The sequence below is a fragment of the Dipodomys spectabilis genome, unplaced genomic scaffold, assembly GCF_019054845.1.
Source record: "Dipodomys spectabilis isolate Male_0828 unplaced genomic scaffold, ASM1905484v1 ptg000096l, whole genome shotgun sequence".
NCBI classification, from domain to species: Eukaryota; Metazoa; Chordata; class Mammalia; order Rodentia; family Heteromyidae; genus Dipodomys; species Dipodomys spectabilis.
In genome coordinates this window covers 3,611,897-3,636,941 of record NW_024870773.1, presented here as the reverse complement: position 1 = coordinate 3,636,941, position 25,045 = coordinate 3,611,897, and the positions used below count along the sequence as shown (strand labels likewise).

General features: G+C 39.9%; 1 protein-coding gene across 1 annotated transcript in view; it reads right to left on the bottom strand.

Moving 5' to 3' along the window:
- Positions 1-1,333: 1,333 nt before the first annotated feature.
- The window catches only part of Odad2 (outer dynein arm docking complex subunit 2), a 135,690-nt gene continuing 111,978 nt past the window's right edge, over positions 1,334-25,045 (bottom strand). Inside the window, exon 19 of the mRNA XM_042686207.1 lies at positions 1,334-1,447. Coding sequence (XP_042542141.1) covers positions 1,334-1,447 — 114 coding nt within the window. The remainder of the gene's footprint in view (positions 1,448-25,045) is intronic.

Genomic DNA, 25,045 nt, shown 5'->3' with positions numbered 1-25,045 from the left:
TGTTTAAAGGGGTTACCATTCAATAGGTTCGTATATAAGTGCAATGCAATGCATATTACTATGTATTACCCCTTTCTTCATTCTTCCCCATCATCCCCCCATCTCCCAACCCTCCCCTCAATTGTTCATAGGCTATACATTGAATATCAGTAATGCATTCTCCCTCCATTCTTTACATTTAATTTTCAGTATTAATACCATTTTTTGTTTACTGTCTCTTCTTTTGTACTTTCCTTTGCAAAACAGTGAAGAACAAAGGGTGTTTTATGAAACCTAAAATTCTCAGAAGTATTTCATCTTTTTATTGGAGTTCCTATTACTGCTCTAATTTTTTATTCTGTACAGGCTTTTCATTTTGTACAAATTATTTACATTTAACTCAATTAAGTTTATGGTCTTCTCCACTTATGACAAACATATACAGTACCTGATATTTTCTAATAAAACTGCCTTGCCTCTCCATTAATGCATGAACGCAATTGTTGGCTTACCAAGATGATGCATACAAAACTATTATTCTGGCTGGTATTAGATGCTAGGGACAGTTGGTTCCCAAACATTTCGGCACACAAAGGCTACATCTGTGATTCTTTTAAGTGGATTCTAACGTTTCTTAACCTGATAAAATGCTATTAATCTTTCGTAGACACTTTTTAAAAAGCACTCTATGTGCTGAAAATAAATTCAGAAATTCAAAGTATATTAAGAAAAAGGGGGGAAAAACTTACTGCTTAATGTTTTTGTGTTTCACATTATCTGGTGTGGTGACAGATATTATATTCTCAGATGTTTGATAGTATTTGGCAGAAATTGGGGATGACCCCAGAATGATCTCCCTAAATCCAGCTGCTGAACTCTAAATTCTGTTTAAACACTGTTTGTGGAATCAGCACATCTCCGCAGAATCCTCCCATGGGTTGCAACTGATCACACAGACAAAGCCTAATGATGGGCCGGGTAGATAGGTTTAACAGAAAGGGAATTCTACAGACATTCATGAGCAACTGTGAAACGGCACTCCGGGAAAGCCACAGTCTTTATTAAAATCTCCACGAATACAAAAGCATCCTGTACACAAATATTCTCAAATGCTTAAAACACAATCCTAGATTGATTGGCTTTACATTCGATTATATGGCATATCCCTCAAACAGTTAATAGAACAAAATTATACAAGTCATCTTCAGAGAAAAAGTAGCATTTGCATTTCAGTCTATTTTCATCTTTAAAGGATTTAGTAATATGTGTTTCCCAATTGAGGCCTCTTGGCCATGGGACTGGCACATGCTGTGTCATGTAAAATTTGGCAGCTTGATGGGGATCTGTTTGAAGTTCAATTATATTTCGCCTTTTCTGTTGCAAGAGCCAGCCTGCGGATGTTGGATATGCAGCCAGCGGCAGCCTCCTGGAGAGCCTCATCCGGGGACCCAACCATGCCCAGTAGAAGCTGCCACACATGGAGGGGATGAACAAGAAAGAAACTATTAATCTAAAGACACAATAACAATTTATATTATATAAAAATATATAATATTTAATACAATAATATAAACACACTATTTGTATATATTATAGAAAATGACATAGAAATATATTCATATATATTTGTGCTATACTTGGGCTTGAATTCAAGGCCTGTTCACTGTCCCATAGTATTTTTGCTCAAGACTGGCATCTACCAACTGAACCACCACTCCACTTCCTGCTTTTCAGTGGCTAAATGGGGATAAGCATCTCATGCACTTTCCTTCCTGGGTTGGCTTTGAATTGAGATCTTCAGATCTCAGCCTCTTGAGTAGCTAGGATTACAGGTGTGAGAAACTGACATCCAGCAATAAACCATATACTTTTTGGACCTGACCTAAAACCACTTTCTTTGGGCATTAATTGCTTAGAGTCTCTCCCTGGAATTTCTCTTTCACCCTTTCTGGCTTTTCTACTTGCCCAAGCAAACCAATGCCGTGCCATCCTTAGACTAGGAGTATATCCCCTTAAGTTTCATCTCTGTCAATTCCAGCCTGGCTAATCATGTCACTACCTATTTATATTGATCATTTATCAGACACCTAATCTATTAACCCATGCTTGGAAGATTTGTATTCTGGCCCCAGTTTACCTTTCCGGCCATGTGGTTGTCTCCTCTATCAAGTACTGTGGGGTCATACTTTTCCAACTCTCCACTTCAAATGCCCCACTCCCTTCTGAGCCAGTAAATTCTATCCACCTTTCAAGATGGACCCAGCTGACTTTCTCTCAAAGCTACCACTGATGGATTCCCTTTAGTTGCCATCAGTGGAGTCCTTCTATCCATTTACAAGTGTACTGCTACAGATGATATTCTTCCCTTTACAAACATACCTGAGTGAAGGCTTTGTGTCCATTAGACTGGAAGTATTTAAGTAAACTAAAATCTTATCTAGTGCCATCATTAAATAGATGAGTCAGGACCTATCTAATATCTGTGAAAGTGAACTTGGCTCACATATTTTTACAAATACAACAGCATTTGAGTACAAATGTGGATAATACCAGACAATGAGGAACAAAAATATGAGCAAAGAAATAACACAAAATAACCCTGTGAAATGCTTAAATATGCCATATTTGGGACTTTGATTTTTTTTTTTCTCTAGGCAACGACAACAACAAAAAGACTGCCAATGGTGGCTCAGATCTGTAAGCTTAGTTACTCAGAGAGCTACAATCTGGAGAACTGAAGTTCAATCCTAGCCTGAGCAGGAAAATTTGAGAGACTTCATTTTCAGTTAACCGGCAAAATACTGGATGGGAGGCCTGGCTAAAGTGGTACGGTCCTTAGCTATGAGTAGAGCTGAAGAGGACAAAGCCCCTGAATTCAAACCCATATACTACCAAAATTATATAAGCACTTAAATCAGGGGAGTGCCATGGTTATATTTTGTATTTCAAAAAGGTAACTTTTACAGCAACTTGTAAAATATGAGCTATAGAGAGAAGAGGCTAAAAGGTACTGTATTAATTCACACTAGAGGTGATAAGGATTGAATAAAGGCCAGGAGCCATGAGGAAGGTTGAATTCATAGACTATTGGGGGACTAGATAACTTTAACAATTGGCCTACAAATTACTGTTTTCCCAAACAGAAGGATATAAATGTGATATTCTCATATCATGCATAAATATCAGCTCCAGGTAGATTAAACAAAAAAGGAAAAACACAAAACATTTAGAAGATTGTGCATGAGAATATCTTGATCAAATTGAGCTCTGTTGTCTGGTCTCTTTGACATCTTTGACTTCAATGACACTTAACTTCACCCATGTTAACCCTTTATACCAGGGTCAATTATTAACCCCATTAATCCACCTCCAATCCACTCTGAGCACAACGTCTTTCTTCTGATTTGACCACTCACAACTCTTGTTGGTTCTCATCATAACCATACCCATTGGCTCCTATGCTTTTTCTTCAATAGTGTCTGTCTTCTTATCTATTAGGTTCCATTTCCATAATCCATCTTTGCAGCCTCTCTCTCTCTCTCTCTCTCTCTCTCTCTCTCTCTCTCTCTCTCTCTCAACAGTTTCTTAAACCTCATATGACATCATCCAAGAAAGCCACAATGGCATACAATCTATCTCTGTCTTCCCCATGCCTTCCCCTATATCTGAGTCCTGCTTATGACACATAAATAATAAGGGAGTGAATCATTTATAGGTTCAACCACACTATATTCTCCTCACTGCCCAGAAATCTAAATAGGCCTTTTTCTATGCAGGTCATTTTCACACTCTCTTTAGTTTCTTTTCTTTTTCTCTTCCTTTCTTCCTTCCTTTCTCTTTCCTTCTTTCTCTCTTTCCTTTCTTCCTTTCCTTTCTTTTTCTTTCCTTCGTTCTTTCTCTCACTCTTTCCTTCCTCTCTATCTCTTTCTCTCTTTCTTTTCTTTTCTTGACAGTACTGGGGGGCTTGAACTCAGTGCCTTGCAATTGCTTGGCTAAATTGACTGTGTGGATGGTACTCTACCACTTGAGCCATACCTACAGTATGTTTTTTTTGCTGCTTAATTAAAGATGAAATCTCCAGACTTTTCTACCTTGTCTAGCTTCACACAGACATTCTCTGGATTTCAACTTCCTGAGTAACTAAGATTGCATTGTGAGTCACTGGGCCTACCTCCTTAGTAGCTATTTTAAATCTTCTCTATTCTTCTGTGCTTTCTTCTGGACCCTATTCTTAGCAGGTAACCTGTATGGGCTCCTTCTTAAACTTTATAGAAGGCAGTAGCCAGAACTGCTCTAAAACCACACTCCTGCCAGCCTTTTAGCACATCTTTTCCTCCTTACTTCAATAGATATGCCTTCTTCTATGCCATTACACTTATATCTATCCAGCATCCTCTTTGACTATTTTACTATCAAGTATTCTAGCTCTTACTTTATCTTCAGCCTCTGCCTTTTCAAGGCTTCTTTACCACCATCATATTTTCCACATGTAAAAAATGGTACTGTGGTTGCTGGTGGCTCATTCTATAATCCTAGCTACTCAGGAGGCTGAGATCTGAGGGTCTCAGTTTGAAATCAGCCTGGGCAGAAAAGTTCTATGAGCCACTTGAGCCACAGCTCCACTGATAGAGCACTAACTTTGAGCAAAAAAGCTTAGGGACAGTGCCTAGGCCCTTATTTCAAGCTCCAAGACCAGCACATACGCACACAAAGATACAACTTTTAATCCTTTTTTTCCCTTTATAGTCATTTTGATGGGTTGTTGTCTGGACTCAGTACTATCCCTGGCCTTAAGTTCCATTCAACCTGCCTCAGGCTGGCTTCTGTCCCCAGCTCCTCAGCAACTTTCCTGTTGCCCAAGCACTGGGCACTTATTTGACTCCTTAACTTTGATAGAATTGACAATATTTTGCTTATAAGCATTTTCTCTTCTTGACTGTTTTTTTTTTTTCAATGCCTGGGGTCATATCCAGAACCTTGTATGACCTGCTAAGCACATGGTTTACCTCTGAGCTCCATCCCCCCATCCACTGACTTCATACACCATTTCCTCCTGCTCATCCCTGCCTATGTGTCCTCTGCTCAATGCTTATCCATGACTCCCCTGCTTCTCCCAGCCACAACTTGTTAGCATTACTCAGAACAAATCTTTGTTCTCTTTTCATTATATTCTTTCTAGGGCCAATTTCTTCTATTCCTTGAATTCAAACATCACTTCTAGGGAGCCATCTTTAAAATTTATCTCTCCAGATCTTTTTTTTTTTTTTTGGTCAGTCCTGGGGCTTGAACTCACAGGGCTTGGGCTCTGTCCCTGAACTCTTTTTGCTCAAGGTTACTGCTCCACCACTTTGAGCCACAGTAACCACTTTCAGTTTTCTAGTGGTTAATTGGAGAGAAAGTCTCACAAACTTTCCCACCTGGGCTGTTTTTGAACCACAATCCTCAGATCAGCCTCCTGAGTAGCTAGGATGACAGGCATGAGCCACCAGTGCCCATCCAATCACTTCTTTTGAATGGTACACTTCATACCTGATGCTTCTTAGACATCTCTATGTTGAAGCATCTCAAATCTGATATGTTCCAAATTAAATCTTGTATTTTTCTTTTATAATGATGCCCCTCCAGTACTTTCCTGTGTTAGCACCAATAAGAGACATCATCCATTATTTGCTCAAACCAGAACTCTTGTGCCTCACTCATACCCCCTCCATCTTCCTCTCTTCTTCTCCTAGCTACTTCAGATCCTGTCACTCAGTCACCTACCTAGGTTTCAAAGCTATCTGTGTCTACTGCCATTGTCACCACCCCTATAAGGCCTAGGTAAATTATTTGCCTCAACTAGTCATACTACATCCAGGGTAATTTCCTAGATAGTAGAATTACACCAATCAGAGGAAAATAAAATCTAAACAGGCAAAAGGGAATGAAATTTGATTAGTCTTTTAAATCCATATGGATTCAACTAACTGCTGATCAAAAATATTTGAAGAAAATGGGTGTACGTGTAGAGGAATTATTTTTGTCATTCGTTTCTAAACAGTACAATAGAATTATTTAAAAACATTCATATTATGTTAAGAATTGAAAGTAATCTAGACACAATTTAAAGTATATAGGAGGATGTGAACAAACCACAAACTATACCATTTAAAAATTAAATACTACCCTTTCTTTCTTTTCTTTCTTTCTTTCTTCCTTTCTTTCTTCCTTCCTTCCTTCCTTCCTTCCTTCCTTCCTTCCTTCCTTTCTTCCTTCCTTCCTTCCTTCCTTTCTTTCTTTCTCTTTCTTTCTTTCCTTTCTTTCTTTCCTTTCTTTCTTTCTTTCTCTCTCTCTCTCTGTCTTTCTGTCTTTCTGAAGTCTTTCTGTCTTTCTGAAGTCTTTCTGTCTGTCTGTCTGTCTGTCTGTCTCTCTCTCTCTCTCTTTTTGTTTTTGCCTGTCCTGGGGCTTGAGCTCAGGGCCTGGGTGCTATTCCTGAGTTTCTTTAACTCAAAGCTAGCACTCTATCAGGGCCTGGGTGCTATTCCTGAGTTTCTTTGACTCAAAGCTAGCACTCTATCACTTGAGCCACAGCTCTACTTCTGGCTTTTTTTTAAAAAGTAGCTTATTGGAGATAAGAATCTCATAGACTTTTCTGCCCAGACTGGCTTTAAACTGAAAATTTCAGATCTCAGCCTCCTGAGTAGCTAAGATTGCTACTATCTTAGGACTTATTCTATCTAAGGGACTTGAGCACCTGTGGTTATATAATTATACACACACACACATACACACACACACCATGTACACACACACACATTTACATATTTTTCAGTCTCTTTCTGTGCAGAAAAAGGAAATGGAGGGAAATATGGAAAGAGAAGTGTAGCCAGCTCTCCTTGGTCCCCCATCACATGACTTGGTTGTCTTTGTAAAGCAAGATGTATTAAATCTCTTTCATGGCTTGTATCTTTGAGCCCACAGTTCACTGTATTCCATTGTTTTTAGTATTTCTGCCAATTGGTTTATATCTCATCTTAATATATAACACAACGTAGCTTTTAAAGCAAATTCAACTACATGAAGTTTGAACTATTTTTTCTTCTGAATACACCTCTCACACAGCTCATCCTCTGCTTTGTTCATACTCACACAGCCATCCCCTACTTACCCCCATCGTCATGGTAATGCTGTGTCATTAGGTACTAAGTGTTGATTTCATCTCTCCCTGTCATTATTGATCCTTAAGTAGGAGCAGCCTTGATGCTATGGAAGCTTGAAAGAATACTACTTAAAGATTCCTCATTCTCCTTTCCAATTGTCAAGAAATTTCTTGAATGTTCTAAAGTGTTCCTCTGGGCATAGCGATGCATGCCTATAATTGCAGCATTCAGAGACTGAGGCAGAAGGATTTTGAGTTCCTGGCCACACTAGGCTACATAGCAAGACCTACCTTGGTGGGGGGATGGAAGGAGGAAGAGAGAGAGATTGGGAAGGAGGAAAGAAAGAAGGAAGGAAGGAAGGAAGGAAGGAAGGAAGGAAGGAAGGAAGGAAGGAAGGAAGGAAGGAAAGAAGGAAGGAAGGAAAGGAAAAGAAAGGAAAGGAAAGGAAAGGAAAGATGTCCATGGATGAAGGTATAGCTCAGTGGTAGAGCCTATCTTAGAATTCATCAGGCCCTGGGTTCAATCTGTATCATCATCATTATCATCACCAACAATAACAATAATAAAACCCACTATACACTAACCAATTTCTGGATCAACTATATATACTCTTGAGAACTTTAAAAAAAAAAAAAGGTTGCTACTAGCCGGGTACTGGTGGCTCATGTCTATAATCCTAGCTACTCAGGAGACTGAGATCTGAGGATCATGGATCAAAGCCAGCCCAGGAAGGAAAGCCCATGAGACTCTTATCTCCAATAAACCACTCAGAAAACCAGAAGTGGTGCAGTGGTTCAAGTGGTAGAGTACTCACCTTGAGCTGAAGAGCTGAGGGACAGCACCCAGGCCCAGAGTTCAAGCCCCACAACTGACAAAAAAAAATGTTGCTAATAATTTCCCCTTATATGACTTATATTCTTACTCATTTCTCATGTAGATCATTTATAGTTAACAATTCCCTCCACTAATTCCACTGTCTTAGGAAATATGGCAGCAAAACTCTCCCATAGGAAAAAAAAAAGCCTCTCCCACAGTTAAAATCACTTTAGTTGACAGTATTTGTGATTATATAAACTCAAGAATTCATGCCAGAGTATCAAAATGAATTTGGGACCTTCTCCAGACCTTAGACTTAAAGGTTCTAATGCCATTCTGAGAGCCTGATATTCCACAAGCAAATGAGATAGACATAATCTCATTTCTAATTCGATTTCAATACTTCTTGTTAATTAAAAAAAAATAATTGCCAGCTGTAAAACAGTTCTACCTAATGTCTACCTAACAGGACTAACCTGCATGGTTGTTATTCTAGTCTCCCTCATAAAAATTTTTGTCATTTTTTGAGCCTGGAAGAGATGAAATAAGAGTCCTTATTAGAAATCCCAACTATCTAAGAAGGATACTATACTTGCTTTATTCCATCCAACTCCTTTCTAGAAAAGTCAAGAGCAATCAAAAGTCAAAAGTTTGGGCTTTGAGGCCATTTGGACTTGTATCCTGACTCTAGTAAACTCCTTCTTACTCTCCTCTTCTGACGTGTTGAATGGGATTACCTACCTCTGAGATCCCCTCGAAGAAGAATGAGGTAGTATACACCTTTAATACCTGTTTGAACACCTGTGCTTACATCCTATTTCAGTCACTTCCTTTGATCTTCCCTCTTCCTCTTTTGTCTGATTGTTCCTCCAGCTTTATGCTAATCCACATTTGTCTGCTGTGTGCAAGAGAAGGCTGAAGAAAGCCTAGGGAGGGAGATTCTGTACCTCAAAGGGCAGAGACGTCCTTGTGGAAAAGAATAGAGAAGGAGAAAGAAAAGAGAAAGAGAAAGAACAGGGAAAACACCCATCTTATTTTGAAAAGAGAATTTGAGGGTCTTAGAACAGGTAGATTATTTTGGAAGCGAGCCTAGGGTGAGAGATATAAACTTATTATACAAAAAGAAAATAAAAACAGTGTGAAGCAGGTGAATAGTGCATGGTCATATGGAATATTAAACTAGAATTAAAATTGTATTTAGTTGCTATGTGTGCTTAGACTTTTGTTTCGTTGGCTACATGTTCAAAACAGGACAGGACTTGAGGTAGTTTGGTATTATATAGGTTATACATTTGAATTGTGTAGCCCTGTGCCAATCCCAAACAAGAACACTATAAATGGACTTCGTTCTCTTGGTGATTGTTTCACTAGTTCTGAAGTCTGTTTGGTTCTGGTAGTTTTAAAACAATTTTCTTTTCTGGAGGCCAACCTTGATTAGTTTGGGAAGAATGAGGTAGAAGAAATTGTGACCCTGCGGTCAGTCTAGGTCCTGTCGGCACTTGCTCCAAGGCCCTGCTTTTGAGTTTCTGAGCCCTTAGATCTGATATCTAGCAAAGGAGTGTGGTTTGTTGTGTGTTGTGTTTTGAGTTGTATTGTGGTCCAACATTGGGCTTTCCAATAGTCTTTAAACCCAAACCTAGATGTCAGTTCCATCATTTCACATGGTGAAATACAAGGAACAAAGAACCTGAAGTATGTTGACTATCTCAAAAGTCAGCCAGGTACTATTCTGGAAGAGAACCTCTCAGAGCCTTCACCTGCTTCACGTTCCTCAACACAGGTACTCCTTTCGCATCTCTAAGTGAACTTCCCTTCAACCAGCCAAACTTCTAGCCCTGTATACACCAATATACTGGGCTCTTCTTCGGAGAATTAATGATCATTTTGCCTAAATTTCTTGCACTCCCCACTAGGCTTCATTCTACATTCCACATGGCAGTTGGGATTTTTAGCCAAAAACCTAGACTGACAGAACCAAGTAGGGTAGTATTTTAAAAGCCAGTGCATGGGCATGTATAAACAGGAAATAAACAACAAAAAAAGAGGAAGTGTGGTGTCTGTGGTGAGCACTGAGACTGCTGAGATTTACCTTGTCTCTCACTGGCCTTGAGCCTGCAGGTTACCTAATGTTTGCATAACACGACATGATTTCATTAGCTACCAAGCTTACTGTGTGCCAGGCACTCTGATTTATTCCCTCTTCGCTGGTGAATGTAGCCTGCTCTGCCCATTCTACTTAGCCAGGAACATTCTCAATCAAGGATATAGAGCTGGAAGTTTAGAATTTTCTGTGGGCTTAGGGTATGAACAATTTGACATTTGAGAAGCTTTCCCAGCACTCTGTTTCTTTCTTTCTCTCTTTTTCTTCCTGGATCCATTGTTTTTCTGGACTTTTATTTTTATTGTCAGCGAATGTTAACTTTCTGTTTTGTTCACCACCAGAGGCTATACATCTCATGTTATTTCACAAATTGAATAAGGATATGATACACTCCCAAACCACCATCTGCACAGTAAGTGTCTTGGTGAGGAATCAGACTCCAGAATATGATTTTATTTTGCTAAGAGCTTCACAAGCAAACTAGGGCACTGTAAGGAATGCTTCAAAACGAACATAAACATCCACACAACAGAAACTTGGCACAAAATCCTGAATTTAGTGGGCACTTCACAGACAGAGTGAAACACATGTTTTTCAATTGCTCAAATTCAGAGCCAGGTGAAGGCAGCTTAGAATCTTGTGTGTTAATTACACCTAAAAAGAGTGGGCTCCTTAGGAAACTAAGATGCAAACTGGGAACAAGGAAACATGGATTCTGTAGCCATTTTCTAGTGGGTGTACATGTATATTTGATCTATCAGCTTTTTCCGACTATAAAGATGTTTTTAATATTATAAGAGGGAAAAACACCTCAGGTTTAACTTTTTGAAGTGTTTGGTCTTTTGAAAAACTTTCCTCCTTTTAATCTTCCCCTGCCCCCAAACACACCCAAGGACTTGAAATTTATTGGGAGTTTCATATATACATTGAAAGAAAACGAGTCCCCTTGCTTTAAAACTTAATTGCACAGAGCACTTTAAGACAGGATTCAAACAAATAACTTTTTACAATGTTGGCGTGAACAAGGACACAGGGAGGGCACAATGGGAGGTTTGTGGGTTGGACTAACAGGAACACTTCCTCCAGATGACAAGCCTTTGATCTTGAGGCCTGCATCTTCCACGTACAGTTGTGACCTATGGTTCAAATCATCCAGAAGGTGGCCCATTGGTAGCATGGGGACCACTATCTGCGCTCATGTCTTTCTTTTATGTATTTCACAGTTCATGATTTTATATATTTCAGTTGTAAGGGAAATGTGTTTCCAATTGGGGTGATAACAGATTTCCTTGTGGTTTGACTGCACACTGTTTGAATGAGTAGAGGCTGGAAATAGGAGTTTTAATTAGAGATGGATGAACTTGGAAATGATATGTATGCATACCCAGCTTCAGGAATTTTCCAAAAAGATCCTAAATTCCCAGAGTTGATTTCAACTGGAAAGGCTTTTGCTATTTTCCGATTGGCAAGGCATGGTCTGATTGTAGCAGAGAGGCCTAACCCAGCAACAAGAGATGAGTTTGGACTATCTGCTTGCAGCTCTGCTACTGTTCCAAGGGAGACTCCACTGCGGTTTCCTTCCCATCCAGACTCTGAGCCTTGGTAATTCACTTCATATGACATATTGCACCAGAACCACTTTTGCTGGCTGGGGCAAAATCTTTGATTGTGTTTGGTCACTGGAAGGACTCTTGAGGGGTGTCTATTCTGCAGATGGCAGAAGAGCATGTTTTGTGCTAATGTTTGAATGACTCCCAACCACCACTCCCCCACCAAAACTTCCGTTGAAATATAATCTGTACAGAGAGGTAATAAGAGGATGGAAACTTATCTAACTTTGGAATCTGGAGGTGGAACCTCTGAAGGGTAATTTCAGTTAAAGAGGCCTAGGGTTGTCCAAATCCAGTAGGACTGGGCTAGTGCTCTCTCTCTCTCTCTCTCTCTCTCTCTCTCTCTCTCTCTCTCTCTCTCTCTCTCTCTCTCTCCACTCTCTTTCTCTCTCTCCCCCCTCCCTCACCCCCTTTCTTTTTATTTTTGTGTGGGTACTGGGGTTTGAACTCAGGGCTTTGAGCTTTTGCTTGCCTTTTTTTGTTCAAAGCTAGTACTGTACCACTTGAGCCATACCTCCATTTCTGGATTTTTGCTGGTTAACTTGAGATAGGAGTTCCAGGGACTTTTCTCCCTGATTGACTTAGAACCTCCATTCTCAGATCTCAGCCTCCTGAGTAGCTAGGATTACAGGCATGAACCACCAGCACTAAACCCCACTGGGCTTTTCTAAGAAGAGAAGGAGTGACATGAGCTAGAACATTCTGTCTCACTATGGGATGCTCCATCTGTCTTAGGCCTCTCCGCAGTCCCTCCAGATATCATCAGCGGCTGCCATACAGTCTTATACTTTCCAGCCTTTGGAGCTATGAGTTGAATGAAACTTTATTCTTGATAATCCACTCCATCTGTGGCTAAGATACCAGTGGGATCTAAGGTTCACCTCCACAAAAGTTGAAAGTGGGTTCTCATTACTGAGAAAGTTTGTCTTGTGGGTTTCTCTACACAATGTTCTTTTCATGAGCTTCCACAGGAGGGCATTAGTACCCAGACACACAGACATAACACTAGCTAGGCCTGTCTTTAAAAACTGTGTAAGGGAAGAAAATTTGAGATTCATATGTCACCTCTCATCCTCCATCAACAGTCTTTCTGGGTTGAGAGTAGGTCAGAGTCATTTTTCTTTAGAGTTTGAACAGAATTACTTCATTGTTTTCTTGCTTTTCAGTGTTGTCATTACAAAGTCCAGAGTCATTCTCATTCTTGATGTATGTTGTGATAGCACTCTCTCTAGTACTTTTGAATATTATGAAATCTTCTTTCTTCTCTGTGCTTATGTTTTAAAATTTCATGATATAAATTTACCCTGTGTTAGTCTATTGTCACTGTGACACAATATCTGACATAAAAAGGAATTATTTGACTCATAGTTTCATTAAATTCAGACCATAGTTATTGGTTCCATGGCCTCTGGGCTGCCCCCAGTGAGGCGAAGCATCATTGCAAGTGGTGGAAGCTAAATGCCTCTTGGTGGACAGGAAGGAGGGAGAGAAAGACAGAGAAGAGGAGAAGAGAGGAGAGGAGGGGATGGGAGGGGAGGGGAGAGGAGGGGAGAATGACAAGGAGAAAAAGAGGGAGAGTGACAGAGAGAAAGAGAAAGAGGAAAGAGTGAATGAGTGGGATAAGAATTTGGAAAGACAGTGCAACAGAAAGACAGGATAAGAACTAGAAGAAAGGAGGAGGAGGAGGAGAAAGAGGAAGAGGGGGAGGAAGAAGGGAAGAAGAAGGAGGAGGAGGAGGAGGAGAAGAGGAAAAGGAAAGGAGGAAGAGGAAAAATAATCACCATCATCCTCAGGTCTGCTAGATAACGGCCTTCATTTATGTCTAACTCTTTTTATAAAATTATGTGGCTTTGGTCTTCTTTACAATCTCCTAATTCCTTCTCTCACTCTTGGTCTATTTTTTAAAAAATTCTTTATTCCTTTAAGTCTCTTGGATGGAATGTGGTATTTGAAACGGAAGTGAAATTGCATTCACAAGTTTGATCTCCCATCTAATTGGAACAGTCCATAGGTTTTTCTTCCAAATGCTAAGAAAAATGTTCTCTTAATAACAACTCTGAATGTAGTGCATTTAACTTGGGTTTTCACCCATTGGTGAGAGGTTAAAAGTCTACAGGTTGTCTGTGCCCATTTTCAGATCTGATTTGTGGGAGAATAATCAGAACTAAATTTCTTGGAGAAGGTGGTACATACAAAACAAACAACCAGAATGACATAAGCTAGACTTAACTGTGGCTCTAAAATATAAGTCTCTAGCCCTAAGCTGAACTCCAAAGCCGCCTACTTCCCACCTCTTACCTCCACTTGGATATAAAAATGGCACCTCATTACATTAGTAGTGTAGAATTCTTCCCTCATGGGAGTAAAAAGATATTATCCAGAAGAGAGGAAGCAAAAAAACAAAATGAAGAGAATAAAACACTTTAGTTAAGCTTCTTTCCTCATTGTATTTTGACTTATTTTATGTTTTCATTTAATTTCTGCTTTCATTCTATTTCAGCTTTGGAGTAAAAAACAAAAACAAAAAAATTTAAAAAACCAAAGCTAGAGAGAAAAGAAATACAATATTTTTTCTTCAATGTCAAGGAAATAACTTCCCCTGCTCCTACTAAATTAGAACTGAGCTCATATGAATGAAAATCTTTTATCCTATGTGTAAGATTCTTTGGGTCCAATAGACGCTTTTCTCATTTAAAATCCTTCTCCAGGCAGGACATTTCTCTCTTTTCTTTGCAATCTTTAGTATCAAGTGGATCTTAGAAATTTATCTTGTCATTTTATCTCACTTAGAAATTTATCTTGTGGGCTATCTACAAATTCAACACGATACCTATCAAAATTCCAACCTCATTCTTCAAGGAAATAGAAGAGAAATCCAAAAATTCATATGGAACAATAAAAGACCCCGAATAGCAAAAACGCTCCTCAACGGAAAGAACACTGTTGGAGGAATATCAATACCAAATTTCAAACTCTACTATAAAGCCATAGTAATCAAAACAACTTGGTATTGGCATAAGAACAGACCTCAGGACCAATGGAATAGAATTGAAAACCCAGAAATGAACCTACAGACCTATAGCCATCTAATCTTTGATAAGGGAGCTAAAACAATAGAATGGAAGAAAGACAGCCTCTTCAGTAAATGGTGCTGGCAAAATTGGTTAACTACTTGTAGAAAACTAAAGCTAGATCCTTATATATCACCCTGCACCAGAATCAACTCCAAATGGATCAAAGACCTCGAAGTCAAAGCAGACACTCTGAAAACATTACAGGATGGAATAGGAGAAACCCTAGGTCTCCTTGGCTCTGGCCGAAATTTTCTGAATAGAGACCCGGAAACACAACAAATCAAAGAAAGGTTGGACAAATGGGATTGCATAAAGTTGCAGAGCTTCTGCATGGCAAAGGACATAGCTAGCAAGATCAATAGAAAGCCCACGGATTGGGAGAAGATCTTCACTAGCCATACAACAGACAAGGGTCTCATATCTAAAATATTCCTGGAACTCAAAAAATTAAACCACCCAACAACAAATCCTCAAAGAAACCACTGCCCAATAAATAAGTGGGCTAAAGACTTAAAGAGAAAATTCTCTGAAGAAGAAAGAAGGATGGCCAATAGACACATGAAGAAATGTTCAACCTCCCTAGCCATAAAAGAAATGCAAATCAAAACAACATTGAGATACCACCTCACCCCAGTTAGAATGGCAAAAATCAAGAACTCTAACAACAACAGATGCTGGATGGGATGTGGACAGAAGGGAACCTTACTTCATTGTTGGTGGGAATGTAAACTTGTTCAACCACTTTGGAAAGCAATATGGAGGTTCCTCAAAAGACTTCACATAGAGCTCCCCTATGACCCAGCAATCCCACTTTTGGGCATTTACCCAAATGTTTACAAACAAGACTACACTAAAGCTACCAGCACAACTATGTTTATTGCAGCATTATTTACCATAGCTAAGATATGGAATCAGCCCAGATGCCCCTCAGTAGATGAATGGATCAAGAAAATGTGGTATATATACACAATGGAATTCTATGCCTCCATCAGAAAGAATGACATTGCCCCATTTGTTAGGAAATGGAAAAACTTGGAAAAAATTATATTAAGTGAAGTAAGCCAGGCCCAAAGAAACATAGGTCCCATGGTTTTCCTTATTTGCAATATCTAGTATATGTATGAGTCAAGCGGAAAAGGTCAGATAATGTGATGTTAGGAAAATGAACCCTTAGATATGTATTTAAATGTTTTTTTATTTCATGCATTTGTTTCTAATGCATTTATAAGATTATCTCTTTGTTGCTTTGTATGTCCCTCCCCCACAGTATAACCCCTGCTTTCACTGTATTTGATGTCAGTATAACTTGTAGAGGAGATGGGGAAAAACAAGTCCTTTAAGGATACAGGTGGACCTGTTGCAACAATGAGAAGTACAAGTTGTCATGTCGAAAACGAGCTTTACAATGTTGGGGGGGGGGGGGGCGAGAGGCGGGAAGGATTGGGTGGGGGGGTGGGGAGGGAGGCTGGGAAGGGAGGTGAAGGGTAAACAAAGGAGGAGGCTGCAATGCTTGATAAGAAATGTATGCATTAACCTGCCCATGTAATTGTAACCCCTCTGTACAGTGTGTTCACAAAAAATAAAAATAAAAAAAATAAGAAATTTATCTTGTGATTTATTTTTCTATTTCATACCATTGAATGAAGATATCAAATATCAACTAGTTACCATTAAAAAGCCTATTCCTTATGGAACTTGTCCAGAATTTTTCAAAGTAGACCCTAAACAATATTACAGCAAAATTTTACAAAGGAGTATTTCTATCAACTCTGAAAAATACTGGTAACTCCCCAAAGTCTTAAATAATTAAGTTTTAATTTTAGTCTTTTCCCTCTTAAAATTGTATACAATTTTACTCCTCAATTTCATCTATATAAAGATTTTACATTTCCTGAACTCTATAGAATGGCCCTTCTTTCTACCCTGGCAAAACTGTTCATGGTCGATGTGGCCTTGATTGACTTTTGCCAACTAACATCCAAGGACTTCAGAGCTGGGGCCAAGCAAGATTTGTTTTTAAGGCAGATATTTTCAGATTTTATGTCAGTACTTTCAGCTCATATATACATATCGTATATATATATATATATATATATATATATATATGCATGTATATACACATCAATGTGTATATGCATATATAACCTGTGTATATGCAGGGTTATACATGCATATACACATGGCTGTGTATATGTACATACACACACATGTGTGTGCATTTATACATGTACATATATGTATACATGTATATACACGTGCACATGTTTAATTATGCATTTTAGGCAACACCGTGAAAAAGTTCTATTTAGAAAGATCCCTTGGGTTCCTCCTACCTAAAATGATACACAAGATATGGGTTCTGTGTTTGTTTTGTCAGTCCTTGGGCTTGAACTCTAGGCCTGGGCGCTGTCCCTCAGCTCTTCAGCTCAAGGCGAGAGCTCTATCACTTGAGCCACAGCGCCACTTCTGGTTTTCTGGTGGTTAATTGGAATCTCATGGACTTTCCTGCCTGGGCTGGCTTTAAACTGCAATCCTCAGATCTCAGCCTGCTGAGTACCTAGGATTAGAGGCGTGAGCCACTGGTGCCCAGCTTGGGTTCAATGTTATATCAACTGAGTATCCCTGAGAAAGTGAGAGTGAGTCCTGTCCTTTTAACATATCCCCAAAACAACTCAGAGCATCTCATCAAAGATTTAATAAAATCTTCTTTCAACTTTTTGTTGTTGTTGTTCTGGTCCTGGGGCTTGAACTCAGGGCCTGGGCACTGTCCAAGCTTCTTTTACTCAAAGCTATCAATCCACCACTTGAGCCACAGCTTCACTTCTGCCTTTTGTGTAGTTAATTGGACATAAGAGTCTCACAGGCTTTCCTGCCCCAGCTAGCGTCAAAGAGTGATCCTCAGATTCAGCCTCCTGAGTAGCTAGATTGTAGGCATGAGCCACCCGTGCCTGGGATTGTTTAAAATTAATCTTGCTTTGAAATCAGTTTGGATCTCACTAGGTCCCTTGCCTGTGTCCCTTTCTTGGGCTAAGGTAGCTGTCCACCATGCAAGTCTTACACTGCTGGAATTTCTTTTTAATTGTTTGTCTTGTATCTTTTGTGGATAGGACAAGTAGGCAGATGATCGGGATTTCCACCGAGTGAAAGAAATCACAGAAGATGGAGCTTACCGCACGTGATTCAGTAACAAAGGCACGATGGGGCAGACACAGTGGAGCCTGCCCGGGAGTGCTGAGGGCCCAGCAGGAGGAGGCAGGGTGCTCAGGGGATGGCCCTACTTTGTGGCAGAGAGCCAGAAAACAGATACAAGTGGCAGTGCAGGCATTTTTGACTTAGATTCCTTCGGGTATGCACCCAGGAGTGGAATAGCTGAATAGTTTCTTCTTACTGCTTTGATACACACAGATCTTTGTCAGAACCACGCTGGTAATCTGCATAGTGGCCTGGCATGCTCCTGGGTGCTATAGCAGTTAAGGAGACTGTGAACTATCTATTATCAGATGTCAGAGTGCACATAACCTGCAATGCCATTTTCTCCTTAAGCTTTACTGCCTAATACATAGGCCAGAAGGACTTAAGGCTGCCAAGATCCAGTCACCAACTCTTACCCATCATGCCAAGAAATAACGGTGATGCTCTTGTATACTGCTAACAGCTCTTCTGCATTCCAATTTATTCTGACACCAGCAATTGCTGAGAAAATTATCTTGGTATCACTGCAGAAATAATTTTAAAATCCTTTCCTGGTGGGTGCTGGTGGCAAATATTTGTAATCTCAGCTATGCTGGAAAGCTGCTGATGTTTATGTTATGTTTCAAAATCAGCCTGGACAGACAAAACCAAGAGGCTTTTATCCTCAATTAGCTAGCAAAGATCTGAACATACAGGCATAGTTCAAGCGGTAGAGCCAGCCTTAAATGAAAAACCCAAGTGAGAGAAGGAGGTCCTTAGTTCAAGACCCAGTACTGGCAGACATACACAAAATTTCCCTGATGTCTGAGGGCATAAGACGACAAGATATATGTACTTATAAACTGCTTTGTTAAATGGCAGCTCCTCTGTACAACTACTTAATGATACATTTTAAAATGAAAACAAAATAAGAGAGGATTGGCACAGTAACAGCTTTTCCAACTTGGCAGTGACAGGTGAAATGTGTAATGAAATTGTTACTTTGATCCAAAAGAAAAGAAAATTTTTCTCCCTAGTCCTGCCATGCTTTTGGAAATCGTTCATATATCACAAAATGCATAATAAAGGTAATTCGGTTTCCTTGGAACCCAGTTACACGATCATGGCATCTTTAGAGGTGACTTTGGGGTGTGTTCTCAAGTATGGTGCAACATTTTCTCAGTTTACAGCCTGTCTTCTGGCTGCCAGTTATGACTGCCAAATGCCTCTGACATTGTGGCCAGTTTGTGGTGTCCCTAAAAATCATCAGCAATTTGAAAACATTAGCACCTGGCAGTAGTCAGACTTCATAAAAATGGTTGTTCCTATTTATCACCTTACTTTGGAATTCCAAAGCATAAGCTGAATACATGTGTATACATGAATATATAACAGTTGTATGTATTTATGTGTGTATACATGTGTGCATATGTATTTATGTGTGTATACACTTATATATGCATATGCACGTACATGCGCATATATATGTACATACATGAATGCATATGTGCATGCCTATATGTGTCTGTGCATACATACATGTACACATATGTGTATATATGCATGTGTGCATGTGTACCTATATGAAATTAAAATTCTCCAGGCAAAATATAGAGTTGAAAAATCAATTTAGAGGACCTAACCCCTCCTTTGATTATTGAACCATTTAAACCCTGTGGCTTTGGTGGCTATGCAGAAGAAAAAGCTGTTGTAAACATCTATCTCTCCTCAACTCCTGTTTAGTTTGTTTTCATATTTGCAGAGTCCTTTGGCATTGAGATATCATGGTCATGTGTCAGGATGAAACAATATATTGCTCTATTCAATAAGTAAATGAGATCTGCTGCTCAGTGGCAGATACTGGACTAGAAGCAGAAAGACAGGCTCAGTTTGTCTTCAGGGATCTTGCTGCTTACTGAGATGCACAATCATAACTTGACATTAGGGAAGAAGAAAAAATATACACAAATTGTAGATCATGGATGGAGGGGACATGGGGGCATCCTTGAGGAACAAGTGTAAATCTGAAACCTGAGAGATGAACATACCCACCCAGCATGCCATGAGGGGAAGAGAAGAGGGAAGGTCCCACATGGGGGCCACTTGCAGGGATCCGCAGCAAGAGCTGGCACATGGGTGCCAGAGGAGGTTGTGAGTGAGTGCCATCCATCCCTACTCTACTCTCTAGCTAGGCCATGTCTAAGAGAAGCTGCCTCCTCTGATCCCCAACCTCCTTTCTTTTCACACACAGGTAGCTAGTGAGCTGGACACCCATGGTGGTTCATGCCTATAATCCTAGCTAGTAAGGAAGCTGAGATCTGAGGATAAAGGTTTGGAGCCAGGTTGGGCAGGAGAGTCTAGGAGATTCTTCTCTTCAATTAACTGACCAAAAAAAAAGCCAGAATGAGAGATGTGGCTCAAGTGACAGTGTTAGCCTTGAGCACAAAAGCTCAGGGAAAGTGCTTGAGCACTGAGTTCAAGGCCTAAGGCCAGTAAAAAAAAAATCCAAATTATCACCAAACTGTGTTCCACAAGTGTCTTCATTTGAGTTCAGCATAATCTACTTTAATATGGTGAAACAGTGGGAACATGGGTTGTCTTTCATCTAGGCTGGCATCCTTATTTCAAAACCTTAAAAACTTGAAACCCTACATGCTCCAAAATAGGACTTTTTCCTTTTGGGGGGAGTGCTAGTACTGGAGCTTGAACTCAGAGCATGGGCACTGTCCCTGAGCTTTCTTGGTCAAGGCGGGTAGTAAGTACCACTTGAGCCACAGCACCACTTCCGGCTTTTTCTGCTTATGTGGTGCTGAGGAATGGAACCCAGGGCCTCATGCATGTGAGGCAAGCACTCTACCACTGAGCCACCTTCCCAGCTCCAAAATTGAACTTTTTGATCATCATGATGAGGTTACAAATAGAAAGCTTTATAGCAACCTCATGTAACAAATCACAATAAAAATTCAGGCACAATGACAGTTACAGCATCAAAGTACATCCAAGCTATGCTACACCTGTAATAAAGCAGTAATAAAGCACAAATGAATTTCATGCTTAGAGTCTCATCTCTAGGTAAGTTCATTCATAGGTACCAATATTCCAAGATATGAAAACATTGAAAACACTTCTGGTCTCTAGTATTTCAGATAAGAAACAGTCCACCTGAATGATACTATATGGGTGAGTGGTTTTGGGCTTCAGCAACCCCCCCATCATCAATATCTGGCCAGCCTCTTTGAGTACAACATTTATGCAGTGGGTAATCAACTTCAGCCTTTAGGTCTAGGAATTGGACCCACGATGCTGGCATCCCATGTGAGATCTTAAACAAGTAGCACATGCCCATCCCTTCACCTTCCCTTCCATTTACAAAACTTAGTCATGGGCCCTCCATCAAGCCTCAGGGAAGTGAAAACATATTCCATAGCTAGCCACCATGTGCTACCATGTAAAGTCAAGGATGGAGCTGGGTGCTTGTGGCTCACACTTGTAATCCTAGCTACTCAGGAAGCTGAGATCTGAGGATTACAGTTTGAAACCAGCCCAGGAAGGAAAGTCTAAGAGACTTGTATCCAATTAGCCACCCGAAAACCAAAAATGAAGCTGTGGCTCCAAATGGTAGAGAACTTGACTTAGACAGAAAAGCTCACAGAAAATACCCAGGTCATAATTTCAAATTCCATGTCTGAACCAAAAAGGAAAAGTAGAAGATGGATACTGGGGACATCTCAGATTCTGTGTCACAAGACAGGGTGAGGAGAAGGAGTAAAATGTTCATGGACAGGCAGAGGTCAGCTCATGAAAGATCCTTGTTCAAAGCCAAGGTTCTGAGTTTTAAGAAGTACAGTGGTGGAGCTGGGTGTTGATGGCTTTTGCCTATAATCCTAGCTACTCAGGAGGCTGAGCTATGAGAATTACAGCTCTAAGCCAGCCTAGGCAGGAAAATCTGTGAGACATTTATAGCCAATTAACTACCAAAAAGCCAGAAATGTCACTGTGGCTCAAAGTGGTAGACCACTAGCCTTGAGCACAAAAGCTCAGGGATAGTGCCCAGACCCTGAGTTCAAGCCCCATGACTAGTACAAAAATCAAACAAACAAACAAAAGCACAGTGTAAATTTATACGCATTGGCTCACACAAAAGGCTTTGTATAAGAAAAGTCTGAATAGAGCAGATTCAAGCAAGGCTTTCTAGTTAGGCTCTCATTTAATTACTTAATTGGTGCCTGTCCAAAATCACCCACATTCTGTATGACGAAGATAGATAACGAAATCATATGGTTTCCAAAGAAATTGCCTGCAAGCTTAGATTTTCCCAAGTTGTAGATAGAAGCCTGAATTATCTTGCATGATTCAGCTTTATATGATCCATGATGTGGGTACTTAGGTTTTTAAGAACATTATCTTCCTTACGAACTGACGAGAACCCCTGGAATCTGGGTGTCTGGGCAGCACCACCTCCAGCCAGGATTCAAACCTTCACTTGTCAGACACAAAACATGGCCATAACTTGCACCCTATTTAGTTCACTTATAGTAGGGTTTGACCTATTACATTGATGAGCTTTATAAATCTGATTGATGATTAGAGTTTTTGAATATTAGTTGCACCATATATCTATATCAATTTTTTATCTATGCCATCTAAAATGATTTGTTTTTAAAACCCATCAAAATGTTCATAAAAGCCTGTTATATCCGCCAAGTCCATCCCAACTTCCGAGGGCTCACACCTGTAATCCTATTCAGGAGGCTGAGATCTGAGGATCATAGTTCAAAGCCAGCATCTGCAGGAAAATCTGAAAGATTCTTATCACAAATTCACACACACACACACACACACACACACACACACACACACACACACACACACACACATAGTTGAAGCTGGATGTGGTTGTATCTGCCTGTAATCCCTGCATTCATTCTGGAGGCTGAGGCAAGAGGATCATGAATTTGAGACCAGCCTCAAAAGATAAGTATAGATAAGCAAACTTAGAAACTGGAGATCTGCCTTGGCTTTTCAGAGGAGACTGGCCTGGATGTGGCTTGCAATCATTAGGATGTAGTTTGTTCTCCAAGATTCATGGTCTGGAAAATTGATGATGTTAAGAGGTGGTGAGAGGTGTGGGACTACAGAAAGGTTCCTGGGGATACTGACCTCAGCAGGGATTCCCTAGTGCTCATGAGACCCAGTCTGTTTTTACAGGAGAGTCATTAGAAAAGTGAAGACCAGCCCCTTCCCACGCTGTTCCTTCCTAAGTGAACACATGAGCTCCCTTCCGTTTTGCATGCACCATCATGCCTTCATTCATGCAGTGGCCCAGCCCAGCACTCCCTCACCAGAGATAAAATCAACAGGGTCATCTGATGCTGGACTTCCTGTCTCTAACACTTAGAGCCAAATAAACATTTTCTCTTCAGACATCATTCAGTCTCAGGTATTTTGCTATAGCCACAGAACATGGACTAATAATACATTGTTTAAGCCAGGCTCTGGAGTGCCTGTTTGAGAGCACACACTAGCTACTCTGAGAATTTCTGGGACTTAGATCAGCATCCCTGACAGCACGCTTTGGTGCAAGCTATATTCATCCAGAAGAATAATTAGCTGTGAACACAATTGCACTTGAAAACAAATCTATCTTTGCTGCCTCTCTTAGTTATAACAGCTGTAGAGAGGCTGCCCGCAGTGTCAGCTTTGCTGCCCCTGATCATTCCACACGGCGCCGTCAGCACTGTCAGAGCGACACCCGTGGCACCATCTTACTGCGTATCTTAGATGAGTGTTTCTATCCTTTGTTGGCAAAGATAGTAATTTTCAAAGAGATTTTCATTTTTATTTCTCTTTGTGAAAAAAAAAAATGGAATGAAAAACACTGGGTTGATATTTCTGGCACGCAGTTTCATTGGCAAATGACCATCTAAGGGAAAATACCATAGAAATTTATTTTCACAGAAATCTGATCAGATTTCCCACAATCAGAAAATCATGGTTTAGTGAAAATAACGGCGTTTGCAGTAGTTTGTATGCATATTTCAACTTATTACAATACTCAGAGGTAATAAATACAGACTAAGCCAGCAAACTGAATACTGGTTTTTGTTGCAGTATACAAAATATTGGGGTACTTTTCTTGTTATATTCCCCTTCAGGGATTCAGACTTAAAATCCAGATGATGAAGAATGACAATATAAACTTTAGAAAAATTTTCTTGCTTGTGCTCAGGGGTAAGCAAATACACACAAACCTAAGTGATTTGTTCTATAAACATGATGTAAAGTAAGGTAATATAAACATAAGGATAAAGCTTTAGGTTTGATCAGTTCTGAGTCTGAAGTGTTTTGATTTAAATGTGCATGTTTGAATTAGCTAAATTTTTCAAATACAACCTTTGGTTAACATGTATACTTTTAGGGGCTGGGAAGGTAGTTCAATGGTAGAGCGCTTGCCTCTTATGCGCGAGGCCCTGGGTTCGATTCCTCAGCACCACATAAACAGAAAAAGCCAGAAGTGATGCTGTGTCTCAAGTGGTAGAGTGCTAGCCTTGAGCTGAAGAGCTGAGAGACAGCATCCAAGCCCAGAGTTCAAGCCCCATGACTGACAAAAAAAAGTATACTTTTAAATTTGTGTCTAAGAATATTTCAAGGAAAAACATCATTTTGGTTTTTCGGGTTTGGTGGTGCCAGGGTTTGAACTCAGGTCCTCAAAGAGTGTTCTTGCTCAGCCTTCTTGCTAGCTAGAGCCCTACCATTTGAACCACTCCTATAATCTAGCTTTCAGCCACTTAAATAGAGTCTTATATCGACTTTTATGCTCAGGCTAGCTTCAAACCACTATCCTCCAGATCTTATTCTCCTGAGTAGACAGGATTATAGGTATAACTTACTGACATGCAACTATGGACAAACATCTTATACACAGAAATGGACTAGGAAATTGAACACTTATCCACAGAGCTCTAAGGACAGTATCTAAATGTCTGCTATTTATTATTTTTAGTAATGAGATCTAATTGATCCCAAATAAAGCAAAAAATAAAAAGGAACTTTAGAAGAACGCTAATGCATGCATATTTTGTATATTAACAATTCCAACTAGTAAGTCAAGCACTGTTTATATGTATATGTATGTATATATATATATATATATAT